Consider the following 24,782-nt stretch of genomic DNA (forward strand, 5'->3'; position numbering starts at 1 on the left):
TAGGGAATGGCCACTTCGTAGTCCCCTCTCCTCTATTCTCTTCTTGGATTTGGGGCCCACATGTACACGTGCACCTGGCATGATTTTCAAGCTGTAGGATCAGCCATGTGGCATCCAGTGCCTAAGCTAGCATTATTATTTTGGCTTTTCTTAGCCTCTAGTACATTTCTTTTTCTGTTAAAGTTTCATTATAGGCCAGTACATTCATCTTAAAGTTTTTTATATTATAGATCTTACATACAAATATCTCCTGTCTGTTATGAAGTGATCATTATGATATTAATAGTTCAGTTACAATGACAAGCAAGTAACTTTAGGAAGTGAACTTTAGTATAATAAGTGTCTTGCCTTAAATGACATAATCGAGGTATTTTTACTAGGAGGCCTTTGGGTCTGAACCTGGCAGGTACAATAATAATTTAAAAACGCTGCATACCGACCTTAATAGCATCTGGAAGACCTTGATTTCTGTCCTCATCATTCATATCTATCAGGAGACGCTACATACGCGCTTCCGGAGGGCGCCGCCAGGTGGCGCGTAACCGCAGCCGCTTCCCCAATGCAGCCCCGGAGCGCTCTCTTCCCTCCTCTCGTTCACCTCAGTTTCCTCCGGAAGTGGCTCCGTCAGTTGTTGTCTTCCCGTATTTAGAGTTCCAGCGACTGGTGAAGTCTAGGCAGCCGGCGGTTCGGCTACGTACGTGGTGAGGGAGCTGAAAACTCCGCTTTCACTCGGGAGGACGAGATGGACGTTCTAAAATCGGAAATCCTTCGGAAGCGGCAGCTGGTGTAGGACAGGAATCTGCTGGTGGTGAGGGTCCTTGGGGCGATTGGGGGCCGAAGAGGTGTGTTGTGCGTGTGTGTGTGTGTGTGTGTGGGGGGGGCTGGAAAGGATTCAGGGAGGGGATGGGGCGAGACGAGAGCCTTCCGCCCTCCGAGGAGAGTCCCTTCTTATCCACACCTCGGCACCTCACTCGGGATGGGAGTGTGGGAGTCTCAGGGAACCCCGAGGTGTTGGCACCCCCTCCCGCCCCGTCCCCCAGGTGTCCCAGTTCTCTGTGCCGTTTACCTGACTGCCCCCAGCAGGCTGCCATCTGTTGGTATTCTTTGGCATGTCTCGGCCATTCTTACGGCTCACTCCTGTGATCCAGGACTTGTGCCCATCTGAAACCGAAATGGCAGCCTCAGAAATCAGCCCTCTTTAAAAGTTCCTATTCTTAAAAGCCAATCTTTTAGTTTTATTTTCTGCTTTTCTCTTCCCCCGCACATACGAAGTCTGTAGTTCAGCTCTTAGAAGGCTAAGATTTTCGGAGAAATACTGATATAGACAAGAACGAATTACGTGATTTAGGAACGTTCTTACGTTGATTTCTATTGCTTAATTGCATAACATAGACGGCGGTTCTCAAAGCCTTTGGTCTAAGGACTTCTTTACACTCTTAGAAGTTATTGAGGATCCCAGGGAGCGTCCATGAGTTTCATCTTTTCATAACATATTAGAAGTTAAAACTGAGAAACTTAAATATATATATTCATTGATCACTTGGAAATTGGTTCAGTTGGTTCACTGATTTATGCAGGTTTCCCCCATTGTTGATACATTGTATTACATTTTTAAACAGCCGCTGATACATGAATCCTGGCTAAGTATTGGGGAACCATCAAGCTGGTAACACTTTCAATTCTCCCTTGAAAACTGAAGTCCTGTCATAGGCAACAGATATTCAGTTGGTTTCCTGATGATAGTCTCACTTTGTTCAGTTGTGTGAAATTGTCTGCGGAATATTCGTCTGAGGAGCCTGTCAGGTATTCTTGCATGTGAGAAAAGAAGCTAGTGGAGTTTGCAATCAGTTGCACAGTTTGGTTTTCCTACAGACATCTGGCATACTTTGGTATAAATAGAAAGTACATTATGTATACTTCCTGTCTTGTCACACAGGACATTAACGGATGTGTCAAGGATCAAGACTTAATAGACTTAATGATTTGAAGACTTCGTCGAGTGAAGTCATCATCCAGCTAAGTGAACCTGGCTCCCTCCAAAGGCAACGTCAGTTTAGGTTCTCTGCCTTGGTGCTCGCCAGGGCTTCAGCAGACTTCGCATTGCTTTTCACTCCCAGTGCAGGTGTCAGCAGAGGGAATAGGCTAACTGATGCTTACCAGGGGATGGGGATTTTTCAGCTCCATTTCAATCCTTTCGGACCACTGTCATCTATGACAATGTATATATGTATTTTTTTTTAGCAGAACTGTTCTTTTTTACAGCCAGTTACTTAAATAGATTCTAATTTATTAATAAATAAATCTAATTCATTCTGTTATTTGATACAGTCTGACTTGTGTCTCCATCATGCTGAATCCACTTTGACAGGGATATGAGAGACCTCCAGGTCTTTACTCCTCTGACAGCATTCGACAGTGTTCCCTGGTCTTCCACTTTTCCCTGGGCATCTTTTCTACCACAGCAGCTTTATTCTTGATCTTCTTTAAAGGCTGCTACTGCTGTTGCTTTTGTTATTGCTGTTTCTAGTATGTTGGTTTTCCTTAAAGTTAAGAACTAGCCTTCCCCCGCCCCCAGGTCGAATATTCTTTTTCTAACCCTATATTCACCTCTATGGTTTCAGTTACCATTTATATTGGGAGATCTAATTGAGGCCTTGGGATAGACTTCAGAGTATCCATCAGGTTTTTGAAATTTTATGTACAGTTTAGCACGTTCGTATGTACATGCCTCTCTCCCTCTCACCCTGTGTATGACTTCTTTCGAGGGAGCTTTGACTCAAGAAGGTTGGTGCTAGCTGTGACTCCCAGATGTCTGGCCATCCCTCCTTGCACTGTGTTCCAGCACTGCTGACTCTCTTTCATTCCTGCAGTTCTTTGAGTTTGCTTCCCCCTCACATACACTTTTCATCCTTTTACTTGAAACAGTCTTATGTTAGGTCATCGGGAAAGTCATGAAATATTTTTCTGTTTTTTTTTTTTTTTTTGAGAGATTTTTACTATAGGGCGCGTGTGCTCACCAGACAGACAGAAAGAGACATAGAGACAGAAAGTGAGAAATCACACCCCAGGGGGGATGGTCACGCCGCAATCCCTTCTCCTCCATTCTCCTCTCGGGATCTTGGGCACACACGCACACACGCCCGGCGTGAGTTTTAAGCCACTGGATCTGGGATGCGAACCGCGGTCGACTACGTGGGAGTCCAGCGACATAGCCATTACACTAACTGCTGGTTCCCTTTTTCTGATTTTTAAATGCAAAAATGCATCATGACCTTCCCAATGACCCAAAATAATTATTTTCAGCTCCTCTTTTTCTGTGGTAGACAGTGAGGATCCTTTGAAAGTTTTTACTGTTACTAAAAAGCAGTGTTGTGAGGAGTTTCTTGCCATGTTGATACTGTATTGTGTGATGTACTAACAAGAGAATTTTTTCTTTAACATCTTACTGTGAAAATTTTCAGTTGCACACAAAATGTGAAAGAATTTAAATTATTTGAATACTCTTCTGCCTGTCACCTAGAGTGCACAGTTAAATCTGGAATCAACATATTACTACATTTGCTTTATCACATAACTCCCTCTCTCTCCATCAGTCAGTTTGTTAATCTGTATAGCAGTGCACGTCAGAGTAGTTATACCAGGCAGGACATTTTAAGACAGGTGATATTAACTTCTTCACAGTTTGACAAAGAGGCACTCATAAACTATGTGTTAGTAATTTCAACTATCACAGATTAACGATAGAAAGTTAGAACACCACTTGAAATGATCAAAGATGAGGTGGCCCTTTTGGAGGAGCAACACCATGTGGACAGGTATGTTTCAGCTAAAGAAAGGGTGATCAGGACAGTTTACTAATCGTTATATGTTCCACATCAAGCTGCAGACATCAGTGCGCCCTACTCCTTAACAAAGAGAGATTTTTTTAAAAAGAGAGATTTTTGCTATAGGGTGCTTGTACTCATCAGAGAGAAAAAAAGTGAGAAATCACACCCCTTCTCCCCCAGGGGGAGGGGATGTGGCCACGCTGCAGTCCCTTCTCCTCCAGTCTCCTCTTGGGATCTTGGACATGTATGCACATGCATCCGGTGTGAGTTTTAAACCACCAGGTCCTGTACTCAAATCGTGGTCAACTGTAGGAGTCCAGTGATATAACCATTATGTCATCTGCTGGTCCCAGCATTTACACTGTTAACTTGAATTCTTATCCTGCAATGAGGTTTGACAAATGCATATGTATACCTGTATGTTGAGTCAATTTTTTGTATGACATTGGGTAGGAGTTGTGGTTTGTTTTCCATACAGATAGCAATTATTATCACCACCATTTGCTGAAAGTATTTTTTTCCCCTACTTGGATAATTTTGGCATCTTAATCAGAAGTCCCATAACTTTGTTAAGTGTGTTCCCATACTAAGTGCCTTATGTCAGTTTAGTGAAGTATTTGTTGATCCTATGCCACACTGTTGTGATTACTGTAGTGTTTGGTAAGTCTTAAGTCAGGTACTGTAACTAACATCACCACTACTACTACTTATTTCTTCTCTGTCTTTTCTTCCCCTCCTTCCTTTCACCTTGTCCTCCCTCCCAGTATTTCCAATTTTTCTTGTTTGTGGTTTATTTTTAAAAGCAGTTTTGGTGAGCTGTAACTGACCTACGGTAAGCCACACAGATTTAAAGTGTAAACTGTGTGTTCTGACACATGAGTAAACGCCCATCAGCACAGTGAGCACCCTGCACAGGTGTCCTTAAGCCTCTTTGTAATCCCTGCCACTGGCCCCTCTCCTTATCCTTTCTACACCCTGTCCGTGGGCATCCACTAGGTCTGCTTTCTTTTACTTTAGTTTGCATTTTTTAGAATTCAATGTGAATGCAATCATTTAATATGTTCTCGAGCTTGTATTCAGCGTGATATTTTTGAGATTCAGTGACATCACTGAAAAAATACATTGCCTAGCTACCAGGATTCATTGACACTTGATTCTTTCATTTTGAAAAGTCTATTTCTCTTTGTGTGTTCGTGTGTGTCCTGCTATTTGGTATATTGCTTCAGGCTCTTTAAGGCTTATCTTCATTCTTCAACAAGGATGTTGACCCTGCCATGTGGCCTGTGATTTGCTTTGTATGTGCACGTTGTATATGTGTTACCTCCCCATATCTTTTTGCAGAACTTTTGCTGATGCTCGTATTCCATTTATATAATCACTAAAAAACTTACCGTGATTGAAGAAATGATGATTTTAAATAAATGTTGGCATTCACAGTTATGTTATTTGCAACTTTTGATTTTTCTTCCTCGATGTGGGCAGACATTGCAGGTGATGTGGTAGGAAGGTTTGTGTACTGTAGGCTTAGGAATCTCAGTTTTGTAATCCAGAAGGTACAAGATGGACAGAGTCCAAGGAAAACATTTGTAAAGCAGCATGTGGGAATTAGGTTGTATCTTCAAAAGGAGAAACATTTTTTATGTTTCTTTTCATACCCTTTTCTGTTTTTTTTTTTTTTAAACTTGTCAGGATTAAAGAAATGTTAAGTGCTTTAAGAGAGAGTCCAAGGTAATTTAACCGTCTTTGTATGCTGTCTTAAAATATATACCAGCCACTTCTAGACTTGTGTCTGTAGGACTGTATTGTACATTGTATAGGTAATCCAACAAACTTTAGTTGAAAAGTTGCTAGTATAGATAGGAAAATAAATTTGTAAAATGAGTGAGAGTCATGAAGTTAATCTTGGCTTCATTACTAGATGACTCTTTCACTTAAGGTAAATATCAGTGCTGCATAAATTACTTACGAAGAGGTTACATTACCAATACTTAAGTTCTTTTTTTTTTTAAGTTTACTAATTGTATTCATGAGAGATAAAGAGAGACATACACTTGGCGGACAGGGTCTTGTCATGCTAGAGTCCCCTTTCTCTAGCCCTCCAGCTCTGAATCGGAGTTTGGGGCACACATGCACCTGGTGTTTTTGCAGGTGAAATTGGGATCTAACCCCTTGGTCAGCCATGTGGCTTCCATTACTGCAGTTCAATAAACTACTGCTTGTGCCAGTATCCCAGTGCTTAAGTTTTACAATGCTACCATTTTGGGGTGAGCAGATGGTATAATGGTTGTGTCACTAGTTGTGTTGCGTGCCCAAGATCCTGAGAGGAGAATGAAGAAGGCATTGTGGCGTGGCCATCCCTTCTGCTGGGTGATTTCTCCTTTTCTGTCTCTGACTCTCTCTGTCTCTCTGGTGAGCACATGTGTCCTATAGCAAAAAATCTCAAAAAAATTAATGAAGTGAAATGCTATCATTTTAATTTGTCATAAATGTATCTACCCCATTGTGTGTGTGTGTGTGTGTGTGTGTGTGTGTGTAGACACACACATATATATAGACACAACCATCATTGATAAAGCAACTATATATATATTATACACACACACACACACACACACACACACATATATGTATATATAGTAATTGGTAAAGCCATGATGCATTTTTAACAATTAATTAATTAATTAATTAATTGTAATTTGACCAGAGAGGGACAGATCAAGAGAGAGAGAGGGAATGTGAGAAAGCAAGCCGCTAGGTCTAAGACTCGAACCATGGTTGGCCATGTGGGAGTCTGGTGCCCCTAACCACTATACCACCTGCTGGTCCCCATGATGCATTTTTTAATAGAAAAACATAGAAAAATACTTCATGACTTTGCTGATGACTATATATATCTTTTTTTTTTTTTTTTAATTTGCCAGAGGGCACATGTCGCTTGCTGGAAAGAGAGATGAGAGAGAGAGAGAGAGGGAAAATGATAAAGCACCCCACAGGGAATGGTCATACTGTAGTTCCTTCTTCATTTCTACATCTTTTGGGGGTTGTGGGCATGTGTGCACATGTGCCCAACGTTTTTTTCAAGCTGCGGGCCTGAAACTCTTCAGCCATATGAGGTCGAGCTACCTTAACTACCATACCACCAGCTGGTCTAAGCACCTTATGTTTTAAAGTATATTTTTATTGTACACTTGGCTTTCTTTATCTGCAGATTCTACACCTGTGATTCTGAATCTACAGAGTCAGCCAAATACGGACCAAAAATAATTACAAAATAAGAAATAACCATACAATAGTAAAAGTAATAGAAATTTAAAAATATAGTTTAATGGAACCAGCACATGGCATAATAGTTACTTCTCTGGACTCCTCACTTAGTTGTTTGTGGTTTGAGTCCCAACCCTGCAGCTTAAAACTCATGCTGCGCCATGTATGTGTGTGTGTGAGTGTGTCCAAACTCCTGAGAGGAAAATGGAGAAAGTATTGTGGTGTGATATGCTTGCTCCATTGGGTGGTGCTTTCTTCCTCCTGACCTCTGCTCTTGTCTCTTTAGGGTGACTGAGCATACCCTCTGAGAAATTATTAAAAAAAAATCACTATTTTGAATTGCCTTTCTTTCTTTCTTTTTTCTTTCTTTTTTAAAGAGAGATTTTTGCTATAGGACGCATGTGCTCACCAGAGAGACAGAGAGACAGAAAGTGAGAAATCATACCCCCTTGCCCCTCCCCCCACCCCCAGGATGGCCACACCACCATCCCTTCTCCTCTGTTTTCCTCTCAGGACTTTGGGCATGCATGCACAGATGCCCAGCATGCTCAGGCACCCAGCTAGAGTTTTAAGCCGCCAGGTTCGGGACTCGAACCACAGTCCCCTATGTGGGTGTCCAGCAACATAACAATTACACTATCTGCTGATCCTGAGTTGATTTTTCTATAAACGGTTCTTTTATTTCTAAAGAAATTAATAAAAAAATAAGTTTCTTGCTAATAGATTGTAAAGTTCAAAGCATACTGAATATGTACAATAAATAACTTCCTTCTTACCCCTGTCCCCTTGCTGCCCAGTCCCCCTTTCCAAAGCTGCCGATGGTCTCAGTTTTTGTGTCATACATATAAAAGCAAATGTGGAAAAAAAGCAAATATATGTACCCTTTTTAAAATATGCATGGTAGTATGTTAAATCTACTCTGCTGCACTTGCCTCTTTCACTTATTAACTTATGAAAGCACCTTAATTTTTAAAAATTCTCCTTTAACAGAAATTGACAAAATTCTGATATCAAACACTAACGGGAGGAACTATGATAACTATTATGAAAGACACTGAAAAATAAAATCATTACAGAGAATGATGTATTAATACATTGTAATAAACTGGAAAATCTAAGTGAAGTAAATGACTAAAAAATAAAAGAAAAAAGAAAATCTGAACAAACCAGTGAAGAAGAAATAAGAAGAGCTGTCTACAGAGAAGAAAGTTATTAAAGAAGAAAAGAATTAGCAGTTCAATTGAAGATTGACTGAGATCAGTCATAATAGTGTCTTTGTATACCTTACACATTATTAATGACCCCAAAAAGGGTCTTTTAGTGAAACAATAACAGACACCCAGGGGCCAGCAGGTGCCCCTGGTAGTTAAGGTGCTGGACTCCCACATGGCTGACTGTGGTTTGAGTCCCAGACCTGGCAACTTGAAACTCATGCCAGATGTGTTTGCATGTGTGCATGCCCAAAATCCAGAGAGGAGAATGGAAAAGAAGGTATTGTGGTGTGGGGTTGGGGGTGATTTCTCATTTTCTCTCTCCTTATCTCTCTGGCAAGCACATGCACCCTATAGCAAAAACTCTCTCTTAAAAAAATAAAGAATAGACACTCAATTCTTAGGGATCTGCAATGAGAATTGGAGGTGAGAATGCAGAGACAGTAGAAAAAACACTTTTATGTAGTCCTGGTTTAAGTAGTACTTGGTAGACTAAAGAGGTTTTCCGTTAAAGTTGGAGAATCTTTTTTGCTTTTCTTTTTCTTTCTTTCTCTTTCTCTCTCTCTCTCTTTTTTTTTCCTTCTGTTTGGTTTTGCTGTAGGATGCCATAAGGGAAGGTCCTGAGTTCACATCCCTAAGTATTCTTGTACATGCTGGATGTGTACATGTACCCGTGATTGTGTTGGCTGAGGATGAGGGTGAAGACTCTGTTAGGAGTACTTATCTCTCTCTCTCTCACTCTCTCTCATGGTAGAAATACACTTAAAAAAAAAATCCAAATACTGGGGCCGATAGGTGATGTGGTGTTTAAACGGATTAAATTAATCCATGCTGGATTCCCACATGGCTGACTGTGGTTTGAGTCCCAGACCTGGTGTCTTTCTTTTTCACTTTCTCTTTCTGTCTCTGATCAAATTTAAAAAATAATAACAATAACAAATGGAATTAAATAAATAACTTTTTAAAAAATCCAAATACCTTTCAAATATCTTTTTATAAAAAGATTCATCAAGACCATTCTGTATCTAGGTTATTTTAGGGACTGGTTCATATAATAAGATTGCAGATAACAAAATAATTTAGACTTACTCTTAGAGCTCTTTTGTTAATGGGATTTCAGATATTGGTTGTAGATGCCATAATTTTTTTTTTTTTTAAAGAGGGGTTTTTGCTATAGGGCATGTTTATTCACCAGAGAGACAGAAAGCAAGAAATCACCCCCCAGGGGGATGGTCATGCTGTAGTCCCTTCTCCTCTATTCTCTTCTTGGGATCTTGGGAGCACACACACATGTGCCTAGTGAGTATTAAACAACCCAGTCTGGGACTTGAACTGTGGATGACTATGGTTTCAGCAACGCAACCATTATACCATCTGCTGGTCCCTGCTGGTCCCTGTGCCATAATTTTTATGTGATTGTTTTCATTAAGAGAAGATAAAGTATACTATTTTATGTAGTTCATATGAACCCATTTGTAAAAATTATTATTATTTTTTTAGAGGTTTTCGCTATAGGGCACGTGCACTCACCAGACAGACAGAGAGAGACAGAGAGATAGAGAGACAGAAAGTGAGAAATCACCCCCCAGAGGGGATGGTCACGCTGCAATCCCTTCTCCTCCATTCTCCTCTCGATATCTTGGGCACGCACGTACACGTGCCTGGCGTGAGTTTTAAGCCACCAGGTCCGGGACGCGAACCATGGTTGACTATGTGGGAGTCCAGCGACAGCCATTACGCTAACTGCTGGTTCCCTAAAAATTATTTTTGAGCTCCAAACAGTGAGAAATTAAAACAATATGAACATTTGGAATATATCATTGACCTATTCTTTTTGCTGTTGGACATGCCTAGTAAAATTATACTGAAAGAAGAATACTTCAATATTTATTGCACATCAGTACTTATACCCAAAGCGGAGGAGGAGTGGTGTGTTTGGGGAGTAAATTAAATCACTTCTGGAACCCCAAAAAATGTTTATTAAACTCTTGAGAAACTGAAGAGTATTTTCAAAGATTTTTAAAGGGATTTGCTGACTAATGGGACATGGAATTTTCCCCAAGTATATATTATTAATTTGTTCTTTTCTTTAATTAGGAAAATAAAAAATATTTCAAGCGTAGTGAGCTTGCCAAAAAAGAAGAGGAAGCATATTTTGAACGATGTGGCTATAAGGTATGAATGCCTGTTTTTATGTTAAGTTGTATATTTCTGAGTTTAAATTTATACAGCTGTTGTTAAATGACAAATTTATACAACTGTTGTTAAATGACAAAATGATTGATCTTTGTTCAATTTATCAATGTTATACATTAGCCTGTAAATGAGAAGCCATCTGGAGAGGTATGAGTTTTTGGTTTTGTCTTTAAATTTTCTTTTAGTCTTTTATTCAGGAAAATACATGCATGACTTTTGGCTTGGAATGGTTTGGCTTTTTGTGGACAGCATGAAGTGGCTTGAGATTAAAGCTTGAATTTTTTTTTAAATGAAATCGTGGATCTGATACTGCCTTATTTTCATCTCCACCATAACTCCTATTCCCTGCCTCTCCCAATAAACAAGTCTATTTTGGAAGAGTTCAAAACACTTTTTTCATTAAACAACACTTATATTAGCAGTGGTATTTTCTCTGCTTTTCCCTGAATATTTTGAGCCATCAATTTTATATCTGCATATTAAATCCCTTTTGGGTCCAAAGTACCCCTGAAATATAGCACCATATACAGTGATACACTTTTGTTGTAATAAGATACCACATTTTAGCCACTGCCTGGTCTATTGGATACCAGACATAATTTTGAAATTAATTTTTTTAGAAACAAGTAAATTTTCCAGAAGGCTTTTGTTTATATATTTTAGAAGCATAACTGAAATTGTATTTGAATTTACCTAGGTGTTAATACTGGATTTTTATTGGGAGGGGTTAACGGTTATGAGGTGGAGAAGGTATATTTAAATTATGTTAAAAGAAGGCTATCTTGTTCAAAACTTATTATTATAAAGTTAACTGGTTCTAGCAAAATACTTTTGCCAAATCATAAATTTGAAGTCAACCTTTGCTCGTGAACTGTTGTTATAAAATAATATTCTTGTGCATGTCATGGGGATGTTCTGGAAATTAATTTATCTGGCAAGGAATTTCCAGAAGGAAGCATGAGGAATGTGAATGGTATGTATACGCATTTGGATTTATTCTGTAGTGTGGGGAGAAAGCAAGAGTTAAACGTGTAGTTATCTTTCCAATAGGTTTTTAAAATATGAACGTTTATATTTGTATTTTGATAGTTTCCCACAAAGATACTGATTTCACTTGCTTCTATCATTAGTGTAAGAAATTAAAGTAAGGTTTATGTAGACAAACATTGAGTTGATACTCTGAGAGAAGAGTTCTCATTTTTCACTTACCCAACATGGTCCAACTCAGACTTGAGCTGGACTAAGAATCACTGACCACGGATTTAGTTTGCTGATGTGGTGCATTCCCAGATCCCTAAATTTGAATCTTTTCAACTTTTTGATAAGGAAGGAATATTATTTGATATAGTGATTATTTAGATAGTCTCAGTAATAGTAAAGTGCTTTTATTTTCCTTTTTTGCTTATATAGACAAAAGCACTGAAGCAAAATGCTTATTGTAAAGACATTGCTTGTCACTTTGAATCTGGCTGACAGAATGTCTTAGATCTTTCCCCAGAGCTACTAACGGCCATTATATAATTGAAAATGATTTTAGTTGTGAGATATTCTAGGGAAATAAAAAGGTAAGCACAGGTTTTACTTTATAAACATTTTAAAAAATATTTCCTTCTTGGTGGTAATGGTGATATAGTATTCATTGCTTTTATTTTTTTAAGAGTTATTTTATTTAACTTTATTTATTTTAATTTGACCAGAGAGAGAGACAGAGTGAGAGAGAGAGAGGGAAAGTACAAAAGGAAGCCACCAGGTCTGGGACTCAAACTGTGGTCAGCCATGTGGGAGTCCAGTGCCCTTAACCACCATACTTAACTGCCGGACCCGCTTTTATTCTTTTAATAGAAGATTTTTTTTTTTTTGGAGAGGTTTTCGCTATAGGGCGCATGCGCTCGCCAGACAAACAGAGAGAGACATAGAGACAGAAAGTGAGAAATCACCCCCCAGGGGGGATGGTCACGCCGCAATCCCTTCTCCTTCATTCTCCTCTCGGGATCTTGGGCACGCACGCACACGCGCCCGGCGTGAGTTTTAAGCCACCGGGTTCGGAACGCAAACCGTGGTCGACTACGTGAGAGTCCAGCAACATAACTATTATGCTAACTGCTGGTTCCCAATAGAAGATTATTAACCATTTTTAAAGAGCGGATGCTGATTTGGCCTGTGAAAATATAACTCAGTTAACTCTATCAATTAGTTATGATAAACATAATCTTTACCTAGCTGTAGAATCACAAATTATATAATTCTCATCATAGAGTTTTTCATAATTGAATGTGAATTTTTTCCTTAGTGTTAATCTTTTATATTCTTTTTCACTCCTACTTTGACATTTTAGATCTGTCTTTATTCAGATGGGAAACCATGTTTTATTATCTTTTTACAGACCACACAGTGGGGCTGAACTGTTTTCCTAAATTGTAACTTGGGCCAGAGATTCAAGATAATATATGAAGAGACTTTTTTCTCCTGGAGGTTCCTAGGACCAAGCATGTCCACCTCTTCCTTGGGTGGCATGAGCAGATAGATGCTGTTTTTCATTAGATTTCTGCAAGGTTCATAGCTCAGTTTATGGGCCAGTTTTGTATAGCTCTGGGAAATTTCCTACAGGTCCATGGTTTCTGTGCATTTGGAATAATGCATAACCTCTCAAAAAGCACAATAGGAAAAAAACTAGAACTTGAAGTTTCACAGATTTCTGTTGGAAAGTGATTGTTTTGTGTAGAGCTCATTTCGAAGGTAAGCAAGCATCAGATAACCTTTTAAGATGATTTTCTCAAAGGAGAAAAGCAAGTTGATTTTTTAAGAAAAAAGAATAATTCTTTAGACTCTGGAGAGAAAGTGAGTGCAAATCTCAGCCCTGTTAAGTTTTGATTTTGGAAACCATTATAGTTTATGTTTCTCTTTTATTGCAAGAATGCTGTCTCCTACATGCATGCTTTTTACTTGTGATGTCTCTGAAATAGATATGTTTGATAAGCTCTTAATAGCATGTACATTTATTATGAGCTCTTTCTTCAGAGGGATATTTAGAAAACCTTCAATATTTAAAACATGTTTAATTTCCACTAATAGCTAAGAGAATGGTAAATAATGAGGTATCTCTTAAAAGCTGAATTTCATTTATTTTGGCTATTAATATAGATACAGCCAAAAGAAGAGGACCAGAAACCATTAACATCGTCAAATCCAGTATTAGAACTTGAACTGGCAGAGGAAAAATTACCCATGACTCTTTCTAGGCAAGAGGTAAGTTTATATATGAGTATTTTGTGGGGGGAAAAAAAAAGATTAGATAAAAAGAAAAGACAAATCTTTGCAATGCTTTAATTTTTCTCTATTTTTTTCCAGTAAGTTATTTGTCATTATTTTCCATATAAAATTATTTACTGATCTAAAAATGCTTCGTAGCCAGACAGTTTTATGAAGTTCTAAATTAATACCTGCTTTTTTTCCTTGACACTGTTATCTTTTATTTTATTTTATTATTTTTTTTAATAAGGGGGGGACAGGATCCTCATCTAACAGGATCTTATCATACTATGATCCTCCTCACCCCAGCTTTCTAGCCAGCCAGGATCATAGGTGCACCCACAGGTGTACCCAGCATGGTCAGGTTGACCTGGGATCTGAACCTCAGACCTTTTTGTGTGGCTCCAGCTTTGAGTAGCAGTGCCTTACCACCACTATGACCTTAACTGTTTTGTAGTATATAGTCTCCTGAACTTTAAGAAATAAACATATGTTCTAAATTTGTATAATGTAATGTATAATATGTTTTGAATAATTTAAATTATTATTGGTCTAAATTTGTTTTCTCTATTTTTAATTGTAAGAGAGTACATGCACTCACTGAGGAGTGAGAGAGGGGGGTGGGGGGAGAATACTCCTGAGTGGGACATAGTCACACTGCAATCCCTTCCTCCATTTCTTCATCCTGTTAGGATTTTGGGCATGCGTGCAAACTGCCCCTCTCCCCAACCCCCGGCACCTTGCAAGCCTCTAGGGCTGGGATTCAAATCCTGGTCAGCCATGTGGGATCTGGCTCCCTTTAACCACTAGGCCATGGGGTTGGCCCAGTCTAAATTACTTTAACCAATGTATTATTTTGAACTTACTTCACTTTTCTTTATGTAATAGTATATCTCTCTAGGTTAAAATATAGAGATCTACATAATTTTTTTCCAGATATATCTTTTACTGGTAAATGTATGGTTTTGGGAAAATTATTTTCTGTCTTGATATTCTTATGTATGAATAAGGATAATAATAGGGTCTATCTTATGAGATTTTCATGATGGATTGAGGTAGTAAGTACCCAGTACATTGAGATATTATTTTAATATTACTTTTGTAATTTATTAAATTAGCCCTTTACCAATGGATATTTAGGTTATTTCCAGCTAATTACTATTATAAACAATGCTAAGGGATTTTAGCAGTAGGATAATTTCCAGAAAATAAATTTCTGATCAAGAGTATGTCCATTTAATTTTTGATGATATATCAAATTGTCCTATAAAGAAGCTCTGCCAATTTATTTTCTCCTGCAGTACCTGAGAGTACCATTTAAAATGTTTTGCCTTTGCCAGCCTGAAAGTAGTATTTTTTTTTAAATTTTGCCAAACTGATTTGTGAAAAGAGTATCTTATTTCTTAGTAATTATTAGAATTGAAGATGTTCTCATGTGTACAATGGTCATTAAAAGCTCTTCTTTCATGAAATTGGTCTTTCTGTTAATTTGTAAATCAATCTGTTTAATATTAAAGGTAAAGCATATTTTCATAGCGTATATAGTCAGAAGCACATATAATATGTATTCTTTATTCAGTCTGGTTTTTAAAAATAATTATTTTATTTAACTTGATTTATTTATTTATGTATTATTATTTGACCAGAGAGGGACAGAGCGAGAGAGAGAGAGAAGGAAAGTGAGAAAGCAAGTCACCAGGTCTGGGACTCAAACTATGCTCGGCCATGTAGGAGTCCAGTGCCCCTAATCACCACGCCACCTGCTGACCCTTACTCTGTTGTTTTTTGAAGTGCCAAAGTTTTAAATTTATATATAATCATATCAATTGTTTTTAGCATGTTTTGCCTTGGTGTCATACTTAAAAAGTTTTCTCCCATCCCCATGAGTCAAAAAATGGTATGTTAATGTTTTTTCACATCTTTATAAACTCATTCTTTGGAGTTTTTCTTTATATTTCAATTAATTTTGTATCTAATCTGAGTATAAATTATTTTTGTAATTATAAATGTACTTAAAATTTCACATCACCTTTTTTTTTTTCCTTAAGATGAGGAAGAGGAGGACTGTCTCTTCTTTCTTGTCTTTTATTTATTTGTTTGCTATAGGGCACATGTGCTCATTGGAGACAGAGGGAGAAACAGAGAGAGAGAGAAGGAAAGTGAGAAATCACCCCCAAGGGGCATGGCCACACTGCAGTCCCTCCTTCTCCATTCTTCTCTTTGGATTTTGGGCATATATACACATGTGCCTGGCTTGTCTTGTATTTTTTTTTTTTTCCTTTCTATGAGAGGATTTTGCTATAAGGTGTGTGTGTTTGCCAGAGAGACAGAGAGGCAGAAAGTGAGAAATCACCTCCCAGAGGGTATGGTCATGCTGCAGTCCCTTCTCCTTCAGTCTCCTCTCGGGATTTTGGGCACACACACACACACACACACACACACACATGCCCAGTGGGAGTTTTAAGTCATCAGGTCTGAGACTTGAATCACGGCCAACTATGTTGGAGTCCAGTCATGTAATCATTATGCCATCTGCTGGTCCCCTCCCAGCTTGTATTTTAAGTCACCTAGTTTGGGACTCGAACTACTCAGTTGGCTATGTGGGATCCATTTTCCTCTACACTACCTGCTGGCCCCTCATGTCACATTTTTTCTTTCAGTTAAGGTTTTTGCCATAGGATGTGTACACTCACCTGAAAGAAACAAAGATAGTGAGAGGGAAAGTGAGAAATCACCTTCAAGGGGGAATGACCAAATCTCCATCCTTTCTCCTCCATTCTCTTGGGATTTGGGGCACATACACACACACACACACACACACACACACACACACACACACACACACACACACGCGCCTCGCACGTAAGCTGCCAGGTCCAGGACTTGAACCACAGTCAGCCATGTTGGAGTCCAGCACCTTAACTACCATGCCACCTGCTGGCCCCTCTATCTGATTTTGAACGTTGAAAAGTTTAGACTAAATGGCAAAATAGTTTTAAGAAGTTGGTCATTTTCTGAGATTCAGGATTGTTAAATCTGTTTCTGATTAATAGTTCTATTTTAATTAAACACTAAACATCATTTAGGAAGATACTACTCCAGCTTTCACTTAAGGAGCTTCTGTTGAAATAGTAGAGAACTCAGAACTTTAAATTCTTTCCCTGGTGTCACTTTTGGTCTGTGTCATTAAAAAAAAGTCTCAGTTTCTGTATTTAAAAAATTAGAATATGCCCAGCTATTGTGGCACAGTGGTAATATAAGTGCCCTGCAGTGCTGGAAGCCATATGGCCAGCCACTGGTTTGGATCCCCAGAATGGCCTGAAAACAAGCCTGATGTGCATGCAGATGCTGAGGAGGATCTTGAGGCTGGAGGCCTAGGGAAAGGGTTGTGATGTGACAGGACCCTACTGAGGGTGCTTCTCTCCCCTTCTTTTTTCACTCTTTAACATGCTTGTGCACATGCTATCATTTAAAAAAAGATAGTAGAATTCTTACACTGAAAGGAGTTTTGAGGTCAGATAGTGTATTCTCTTTCGCTTTGGCAGAGCAACAGTTACATAATCCCAGATATATGCAAAGTAGCTATTTAAACTGATAACCAGAAAAATATTACATAATCCTCATAATTTGGTCTGAGTTAATAGCCCCCAATTTAAAAAAAAAAACTTTTTATTTGTTAGTAATATTATTATTTTTAAATTTATTTTCAGAGACAGAGAGAAGGGCGGAAAATAAGAAAGCAAACTACCAGGTCTAGGACTCAAATAGCGGTTGGCCATGTGGGAGTCCAGTGCCACCTACCAGTCCCAATAGCCACAATTTTAAGTTTGTTTTAAAGTGATAATTAGCTCACATTCCCCTTCCACACCTGTATTTTTTTTCCCTGTTTAGGTTTTTTAGTCTTTGATGGACTCATACTGAAACAGTCACCTTTGATTTTTGAGAGCCCTCACTCAGCTCCATCTATGTGTTGTACAGATCTAGTTGTAGATAGGACTGGACGGGAAATATAGAAATACAGCATCTAGATTGAAAGATTGTGTATTTTGAGCTTCTCACAGATTGACACATTTGCAGTACTTTTAGTTCTGAATAACACATTTTTAGGGTGGATATTGCACAGAAGGAAATTTTCAGAGGAATGTTGACTGGCTAGGAAGCTATTGAGAAATTTAGGTGAAGAAATTTGGAATACTTAACCTGAAGAGAGAATTATTAGAGACATTTTTAAAAACCTGTAGAAGCAGCTCTAATTTTGGAAAAGAACTGAATGTTCTCTGTGGTTTCATGAAATAGAACAAGGGTAAATGGACAGAAGTTTGAGAGACGTAGCTTTTGGTTCTGAGATGCAAAATATTAATGTATCTGTCCAAACTGGGATGGGGTGTTTTTTTATAAAGAAATGTAATTCCTGTCCCTTGTTAAGGCTCTAACAAGGATTTTCTTAGGTCATTTCTGTATTGATTGGATATAGCACTGGATAGCACCTCTTATATTTCTGTTTTAATTCCCAACTTTTGTTAATCCAGTGGAAGCCCTACTACCGTTTTGTAGATGTGATGGTATTTATGCCTCAGATATAGTTGTTGGTGTTTGTAATTTTTAAAAATTTTTTATTAACCTTTATTTTCCTAATTACATTTTTCTCTTTTTTTGAACTATAGTGTGTATACAAAGAGTATATAAATCATACATGTGAGATATAATGGGTAATTGTAATACATATACCCACATAACCATTACCCAAGTCAAGAAATATAGTAGTAGACTGGCCCTGTAGCCCAGTGGTTATGCAGAGGAGTCTGATCCCATGTGTCTGACTGGGTTCATGTCCCCATTGACTTCACACCAACCCCATGAGCCTGACATGACAGAGAATTGGAGGAAAAAAGGATTGTGGCATGACCGAGCCTGTTGAGGGACGTTTGTTCTCTCTCGAGTCTGCTATAATAGAGTATATTAGCACTTCAAAAGCCCTGCATGTGCTCCGCTCATCATAACACACTTTTTTTTTTTTTGGGGGGGGGGGGAAGTTTTACTGTAGAATTAAATGCCAGCTCTCTGTTACGGTTATTGAGTTACCAACTGACACAAACTTTACTTTCCTTACCTCTTTTTTTTTTTTTCTGGAGAGAGAGATTTTTGCTATAGGGCATATACGCTTGCCGGAGAGACCGAAAGTGAGAAATCACCCCCCAGGGGGGATGGCCACATTGCAATCCTGTCTCCTACATTCTCCTCTTGGTATTTTGGGCAGGCACGCACACGTACCTGGTGTGAGTTTTAAGCCTCTGGATCTGGAACTCGAACCATAGTCAACTATGTGGGAGTCCAGCAATGTAACAATTACGCCATCTTCTGGTCCCTACTTTCCTTCTCTTCATAATTATCCTCATTTCCTCCTATCTTAATGTTTTTCCTGGGTAACCTATACTTAATTACTGGTCTGTACTGGCACAGCCCCCCAAAGGACCTAAACTGTTATCACTATTTCAGGCATGATGATAATACAGTAGATCTGTTCCTGAAAAATTGAACAAAAATAAACACTACTTACTTTTTCCATCTGCATTTCAAAATAAATGTTTAGTCACCTAAAATATGTTCATTTAAGAGATTACTATTATCTTTTGGTATTATTCTTTAAAGAGGACTCAGAACAGTGGTAATTATATAAATAAGGACCCAAAGTGTATTTCTTTTCTACATTCCTACAAAGCAGGACTTTTTTTGGTCTTCTAGAAAAAGGATGGTTTATATTAGGGGCTTCCTTTAGATATGAATCATAGATTCATGGTTTAGACCACTTTCTAGGAGCTGTTCAGTAATAAAGCTTACAATATTTCAGTCAAAATAGATTTTTACTAAAATACTTGATTTTTCTTTCCTTCACAAACATCTTTGCTTAACAAAATTGAAACAAATATTTGAAGCTTATATTTTACTTAGACATTCATCCTGCTTGCTTTGTTTAGCAGTAAATCTTTCATATTCATCCACTTTCTATCATAAGCTAGGGTCTCATTGTTTTTTTATGACTGAGTAGCTGAGTAGTGGTCCATGGTGTTTATGTGATACACCTTTTCAATCCATTTGGAAAATTAAATTAACTTTATTAAATCCAGATTTCAATTTTAAGATGTGCCAATATTGGGTCAACAGAGGGCATGGTGGTTAAGGTGCTGGTCTTAGCACATGCCCAACTGTGGTTCGAGTCCTAGATCTGGTGACTTGCTTTCTCAGTTTCCCTTACTCTCTCTGTCTCTCTCTGGTGAGCTCATGTGTCTTCTAGCAAATTAAATAATAATAAGAGTAGTAAATTAGATAAATAATTCTTAAACAAACAAACAAAAAACAAAAACATGTGCAGGAGTTCCAGCAGCTCGGGCGGCAGGAGGAGCAGTAGGGTCTATCCGCTCAGCTCCACTAAGGTTCTAGGCGTGCCACAGTCCCCCTGGCACTCAGCACACACCCTGTCTGCAGCCAAGATGCCCAAGAGGAAGGTCAGCTCAGCCCAGGGGGCAGCCAAGGAAGAGCCCAAGTGGAGATTGGTGAGGTTGTCAGCTAAACCTGATCTTGCAAAAGTGGAGACAAAGCCAAAAATGGCAGCAGGGAAGGATAAATCTTCAGACAAAAGAGTGCCAACAAAAGGGAAAAGGGGAGCAAAGGGGAAACAGGCTGAAGGGGCCAGCCCAGACACCTGCAGAAAATGGAGAAACTGAAAATAAGGAGAGCCCATACTCTGATGAAGCAGGCGAGAAAGAAGTCAAGTCAAGTCTGAATAATGTCATATACCATGTCTTATCTATGGTCCCTGTCTCCCTTCTTGTACAATGCAGAGGAATATTTCTATCAACTATTTTATAAATGCAAGCTTTTTAGTAGCTCTAGAAACATTTTTAAGAAGGAGGATATCTCACCTCACCCCATTTTTTAAGTGTAAATCCTTTTTTTTTTTTTTAAGAGGTAAAATAATTTACTGGTTATTTATTTTTGGTACAACCAGAAAATAGTGGGATATTGACTTATAGGAGGCTTTGACTCTCTTGCATGTCAGCTTAACATTCCGTAGGTGGGGGTGGGTGGGTAGTTTTTATATCCTAAATACAAAGCATACTAAAGGGCAGTTTGGAGTCACGGTCTTGCATTTAATGTGTCTTGAATATTTTAAATTACTTTTATTATGTTTTTTTAGTAGTATTGTTTCCTAAAGAAAACTACTCTTCGATTTTTGCTCTCCCTGTCAAAATCGTGTGCACTCTATAACATCTTTGGTCATGGTAGTCCAGTTTTCCTAATAGTTTTGTTAATGTGCTGCAAAAGATTGGAAATTTGAGTATGTAGTGCGTATGATACTAAATTGTGATTTGGTGTGACCTACATAACAGCTATCAACATTTGAAGACAGTGGTACTTAATATCCTCTTAATTTGCCTACAAATTTGAAGCTGGAATGTCACTGGAATAACTTAAAAAGAATTATGATACTTGGCTTTTAAAATTTTGGGTATGTATGTTAAGGAATTGGGTACAAGCTAAAATGTCTGTACGGGTCCTCGCTACAACCAATAAATTTCAATTACAACAAATAAAAAGATGTGCAAATATTTTTAAGATGATTAGTTTTTTTCCTCTCCTTGAAGTTATTTGTTTGTTTGTTTGTTTGTTTTTATAGGTTATCAGAAGATTGAGAGAAAGAGGAGAACCAATCAGACTATTTGGAGAAACTGACTATGATGCTTTTCAACGTTTAAGAAAAATAGAGATCCTCACGCCAGAAGTTAACAAGGTAGGAAGTTGGAATAAATCTAGAAAAACAACACTGCATTGCATCAACTAGTAGTATGGAGCCGACTGCTTGCATCATTGTAGGTGAAAATGGAAAAATAAAATTGGCAGGTCACTATTGCTGAAAGTACTTTTTAAATAAGGGTTACAGATCTGAAGTGTACAGTTCAGTGCATTTTGACAAGTACCTATGAGCATATAACTACTACCCTTATAAAGCTCTAGGACATTTTCATAGCCCAGGAAAGTTCGCCAGTGCCCCTTCTCAGCCAGTGCTCATCTCTCTCTCTTTTTTTTTTTTGATAAGTTTTTGCTATAGAGCGTGTGCGCTCGCCAGAAAGACAGAGAGGGATGGAAAGCGAGAAATCACCCCTGGGCGGGATGGCTAAACTGCAATCCCTTCTCCTCCATTCTCCTCTCAGGATCTTGGGCATGCACACACACGCGCCCAGTGTGAGTTTAAGCCACTGGGTCCCGGACTCTAACTGCAGTTGACTACATGGGAGTCCAGTGACATAGCCATTACGCTAACTGCCGGTCCCACTCATCTCCTTTATTCCTGGGCAACACCACATCCTTTTGAATTCTGTCATAAAAGTTAGTTTTATTTGTTCTAGCATTTCATAGAGTTTGTGTCTGGCTTTTGCTCATGAAACACTTTTTAGATTGATCCATGTATTTACAGATCTCGTTTTCTTTTATCTACTAGCTCTATCCATCACTGAGAGACAGCTACCTATGACTGTAAAACACATAGATCACCCCAAAACTTGGCAGTGTAAACTATTATTGCAAAGTCTTTTTTGGTTATTTGTGACTGTAACAAGTCACCCTGAAACCTGGCAGCTTAAGAGAATTTATTATTGTCTCTTATAGTTCTGTGGTTTGATTAAGCTAAACCGGACAATTTTAGGCTTAGGGTCTTTCATCTGAAAGCTTCCTGGACTGGTCATCTTAGATGGTATCCTCACTCATGTGTCTGGCATCTCAATTGGAATAGCTGAGGCTGACCAGGCGTCTCTTTGTTTCCACATGTTCTCATTGGCTAGCTTGGGCTTCTTCCCTGATTTCCTTATTTATTGCCAAATCACTTTCCAGCTTCCTTTCTCAACATTGGCATTCCAGTCCCTTGTACTTACGGTTGCTCTAACACTTTCAGTCCTGTTTGTCTGTAATGACAAATTTCCTGTGCCTGCTGTGCTGCTTTCTTTATGCCTTCATTGAAATCTTGTACTTACACTTTCAGACACAATTAAAACATTACATTTCTTTCTGAACTTACTATTCTTGGTCCCAGTTAGAATTAATTGCTTCCTTCTCCGTGCTCCTATAATAAGCAACTGTCTGTGCACTTACTGTGTTCATTAGTAGTAGAGTGGGCATGGTCTGTTTTATTTTTGTGTGCTGGGTCTAGTGCCTTGCATATAGAGGTTTTGAGGAAAAAGCATAGGAGGACAAGACTGGGTTTATGTTCCTGGGTTATAATTGTCAATTATGTGACCATTGGCAAGTCTTTTAACCTACTTGGTTCTTAGAATCCTCATTTGTAAATAGCGGCAGTGTTATCTGGCTTACCGGAATTTTTGACAATCAGGCAACCTTTGAGAACACTTGGCATTATACATGGCAGGTACTCAGTGTTTAGTAAATTAGAAGTATTTTGCATTGTTTGCTTGTCTTTTGTGTTTATGGAAGAACAGTAGACAATGATCAGATACTTCTAATACAGTCACAGAGTTAGCATTTGTTAAATGTGTGTAGTGGTCTGATAGCTGTTCAAAATGCACTATATGTTTATTAACATACTCAAATGACTTGGTATTTGTAGGGCTTTGGGAGCAGTTCCAACACATAGAACATGTTAAATAAAAGATATTTTCACAGTAACCCTACATAGTAGATGGCATTATTATTTCCATTTTATGGGTGAGTTACTGAGGCATACAGGGCTTACAGTAAGCTATCCAAGAGTTAATTAAGTGGCAAATATTGAACTCAGATAACCTTCACTCTCAACCATTACACCACAAGCCATCTCTTAGCCATACTTTATGGCTTGTAAATCTCATTGCTGATTCTCATTCATGTTGAGGAAACTGAGGCTTTCATTTTTTTTTAAGTGTTCATAAACTGAATATTCCTGGAATGTGGAATTTGTTTGTTAGAGACATTGTTGAATGCGTAGGGTAAAGATGAGATACCAGCTTTCTTTTCATTGCCATTTTTGAATGTTTAAGGAGTTCAAAGTAGTTTCATGTGAACTGGAAAAATGAGTTGGATACTCTAATGGAGACCTGATCACTTTCACTATGCCTCATTAGAAAATTACACACATATGAAGATTTTTATTTGAATTATTATTCATATATTCTGTGTTTCTGGCCATCAGACTGGTCGTTGTGCTTTTACATTAAATATATTCTTAAGCATTAACTTTAAAGAGATAGTAATGATAGTATCAATATTATAGATGGTATTGTAAATTGGTATCTTGTTTTAGTTCTGAATTTGCTGAACTCTTAATTCTTTGTGGAGAAATAAATGAATTGTACTTTTTAAAAAAATTAATGAAATTTCATAGATATATTACTTTTTCACTTTTTTTAGGGGTTGAGGAATGATCTGAAGGCAGCTTTGGATAAGATTGATCAGCAATACCTCAATGAAATTGTGGGTGGTCAGGAACCCGGAGAGGAAGACACACAGAATGACTTGAAAGTTCATGAGGAGAATACCACCATTGAAGAGTTAGAGGTATTCCATACCCAGCGCAGACCATTCCCCATCACACCTTTTGTCTTTGGAGCAGATGGTTGAGTTAATCAGATAATTCAGTTCCGAGCATACTATCATTTTTGGTCAGTGCAAAGGCCCCTTTCTTGTTTCATGCCTTTATCCATTATTCTCCATTCATATTCCCCTACTTCCTGCCTTCAGAAGTAATCATTCTAATACATTCAATGTGGAATCTTTTATCCCTTGGCATTCTTGTAAAAGCCTGTAGTGTTTTGTGTACATATATTTTTGATTTACATAAATAGATATTGTGCCATGAAATTCTTTATTCTATTTTTTAACTTTTCTCTACTAAGTCTTGTTTTTCAGATTCACCTTTTTTTTTTTTTTTTAAGAGATTTTTGCCTTAGGGATCATGGGCTCACCAGAGAGAGAGACAGACAGACGATGAGAGGGAAAGTGAGAATCACCCCCTAGAGAGGATGGCCACACCGCAATCTTTTCTCTATTC

General features: G+C 38.3%; 1 protein-coding gene and 1 long non-coding RNA gene across 2 annotated transcripts; both read left to right on the top strand.

Annotated features, from left to right (window-relative positions):
• The first annotated feature begins 628 nt into the window (after positions 1 to 628).
• On the top strand, positions 629 to 2,048 carry LOC114006481 (uncharacterized). The gene is made up of 2 exons (XR_003548190.1): positions 629 to 808; positions 1,937 to 2,048. It is a non-coding gene; the product is annotated as an uncharacterized LOC114006481 (long non-coding RNA).
• Positions 2,049 to 5,745: 3,697 nt separating this feature from the next.
• Positions 5,746 to 24,367, top strand: LOC102481996 (pre-mRNA-splicing factor 18-like). The gene is made up of 5 exons (XM_027769042.1): positions 5,746 to 5,763; positions 10,400 to 10,477; positions 13,640 to 13,744; positions 21,423 to 21,536; positions 24,143 to 24,367. Exons 1-5 carry the CDS (start codon positions 5,746 to 5,748, stop codon positions 24,350 to 24,352), a joined length of 525 nt encoding a protein of 174 aa, XP_027624843.1. The 3' UTR covers positions 24,353 to 24,367.
• The last annotated feature ends 415 nt before the right edge of the window (positions 24,368 to 24,782 follow it).

The sequence above is a fragment of the Tupaia chinensis genome, unplaced genomic scaffold, assembly GCF_000334495.1.
Source record: "Tupaia chinensis unplaced genomic scaffold, TupChi_1.0 Scaffold148242_1, whole genome shotgun sequence".
Taxonomy (NCBI): domain Eukaryota; kingdom Metazoa; phylum Chordata; class Mammalia; order Scandentia; family Tupaiidae; genus Tupaia; species Tupaia belangeri.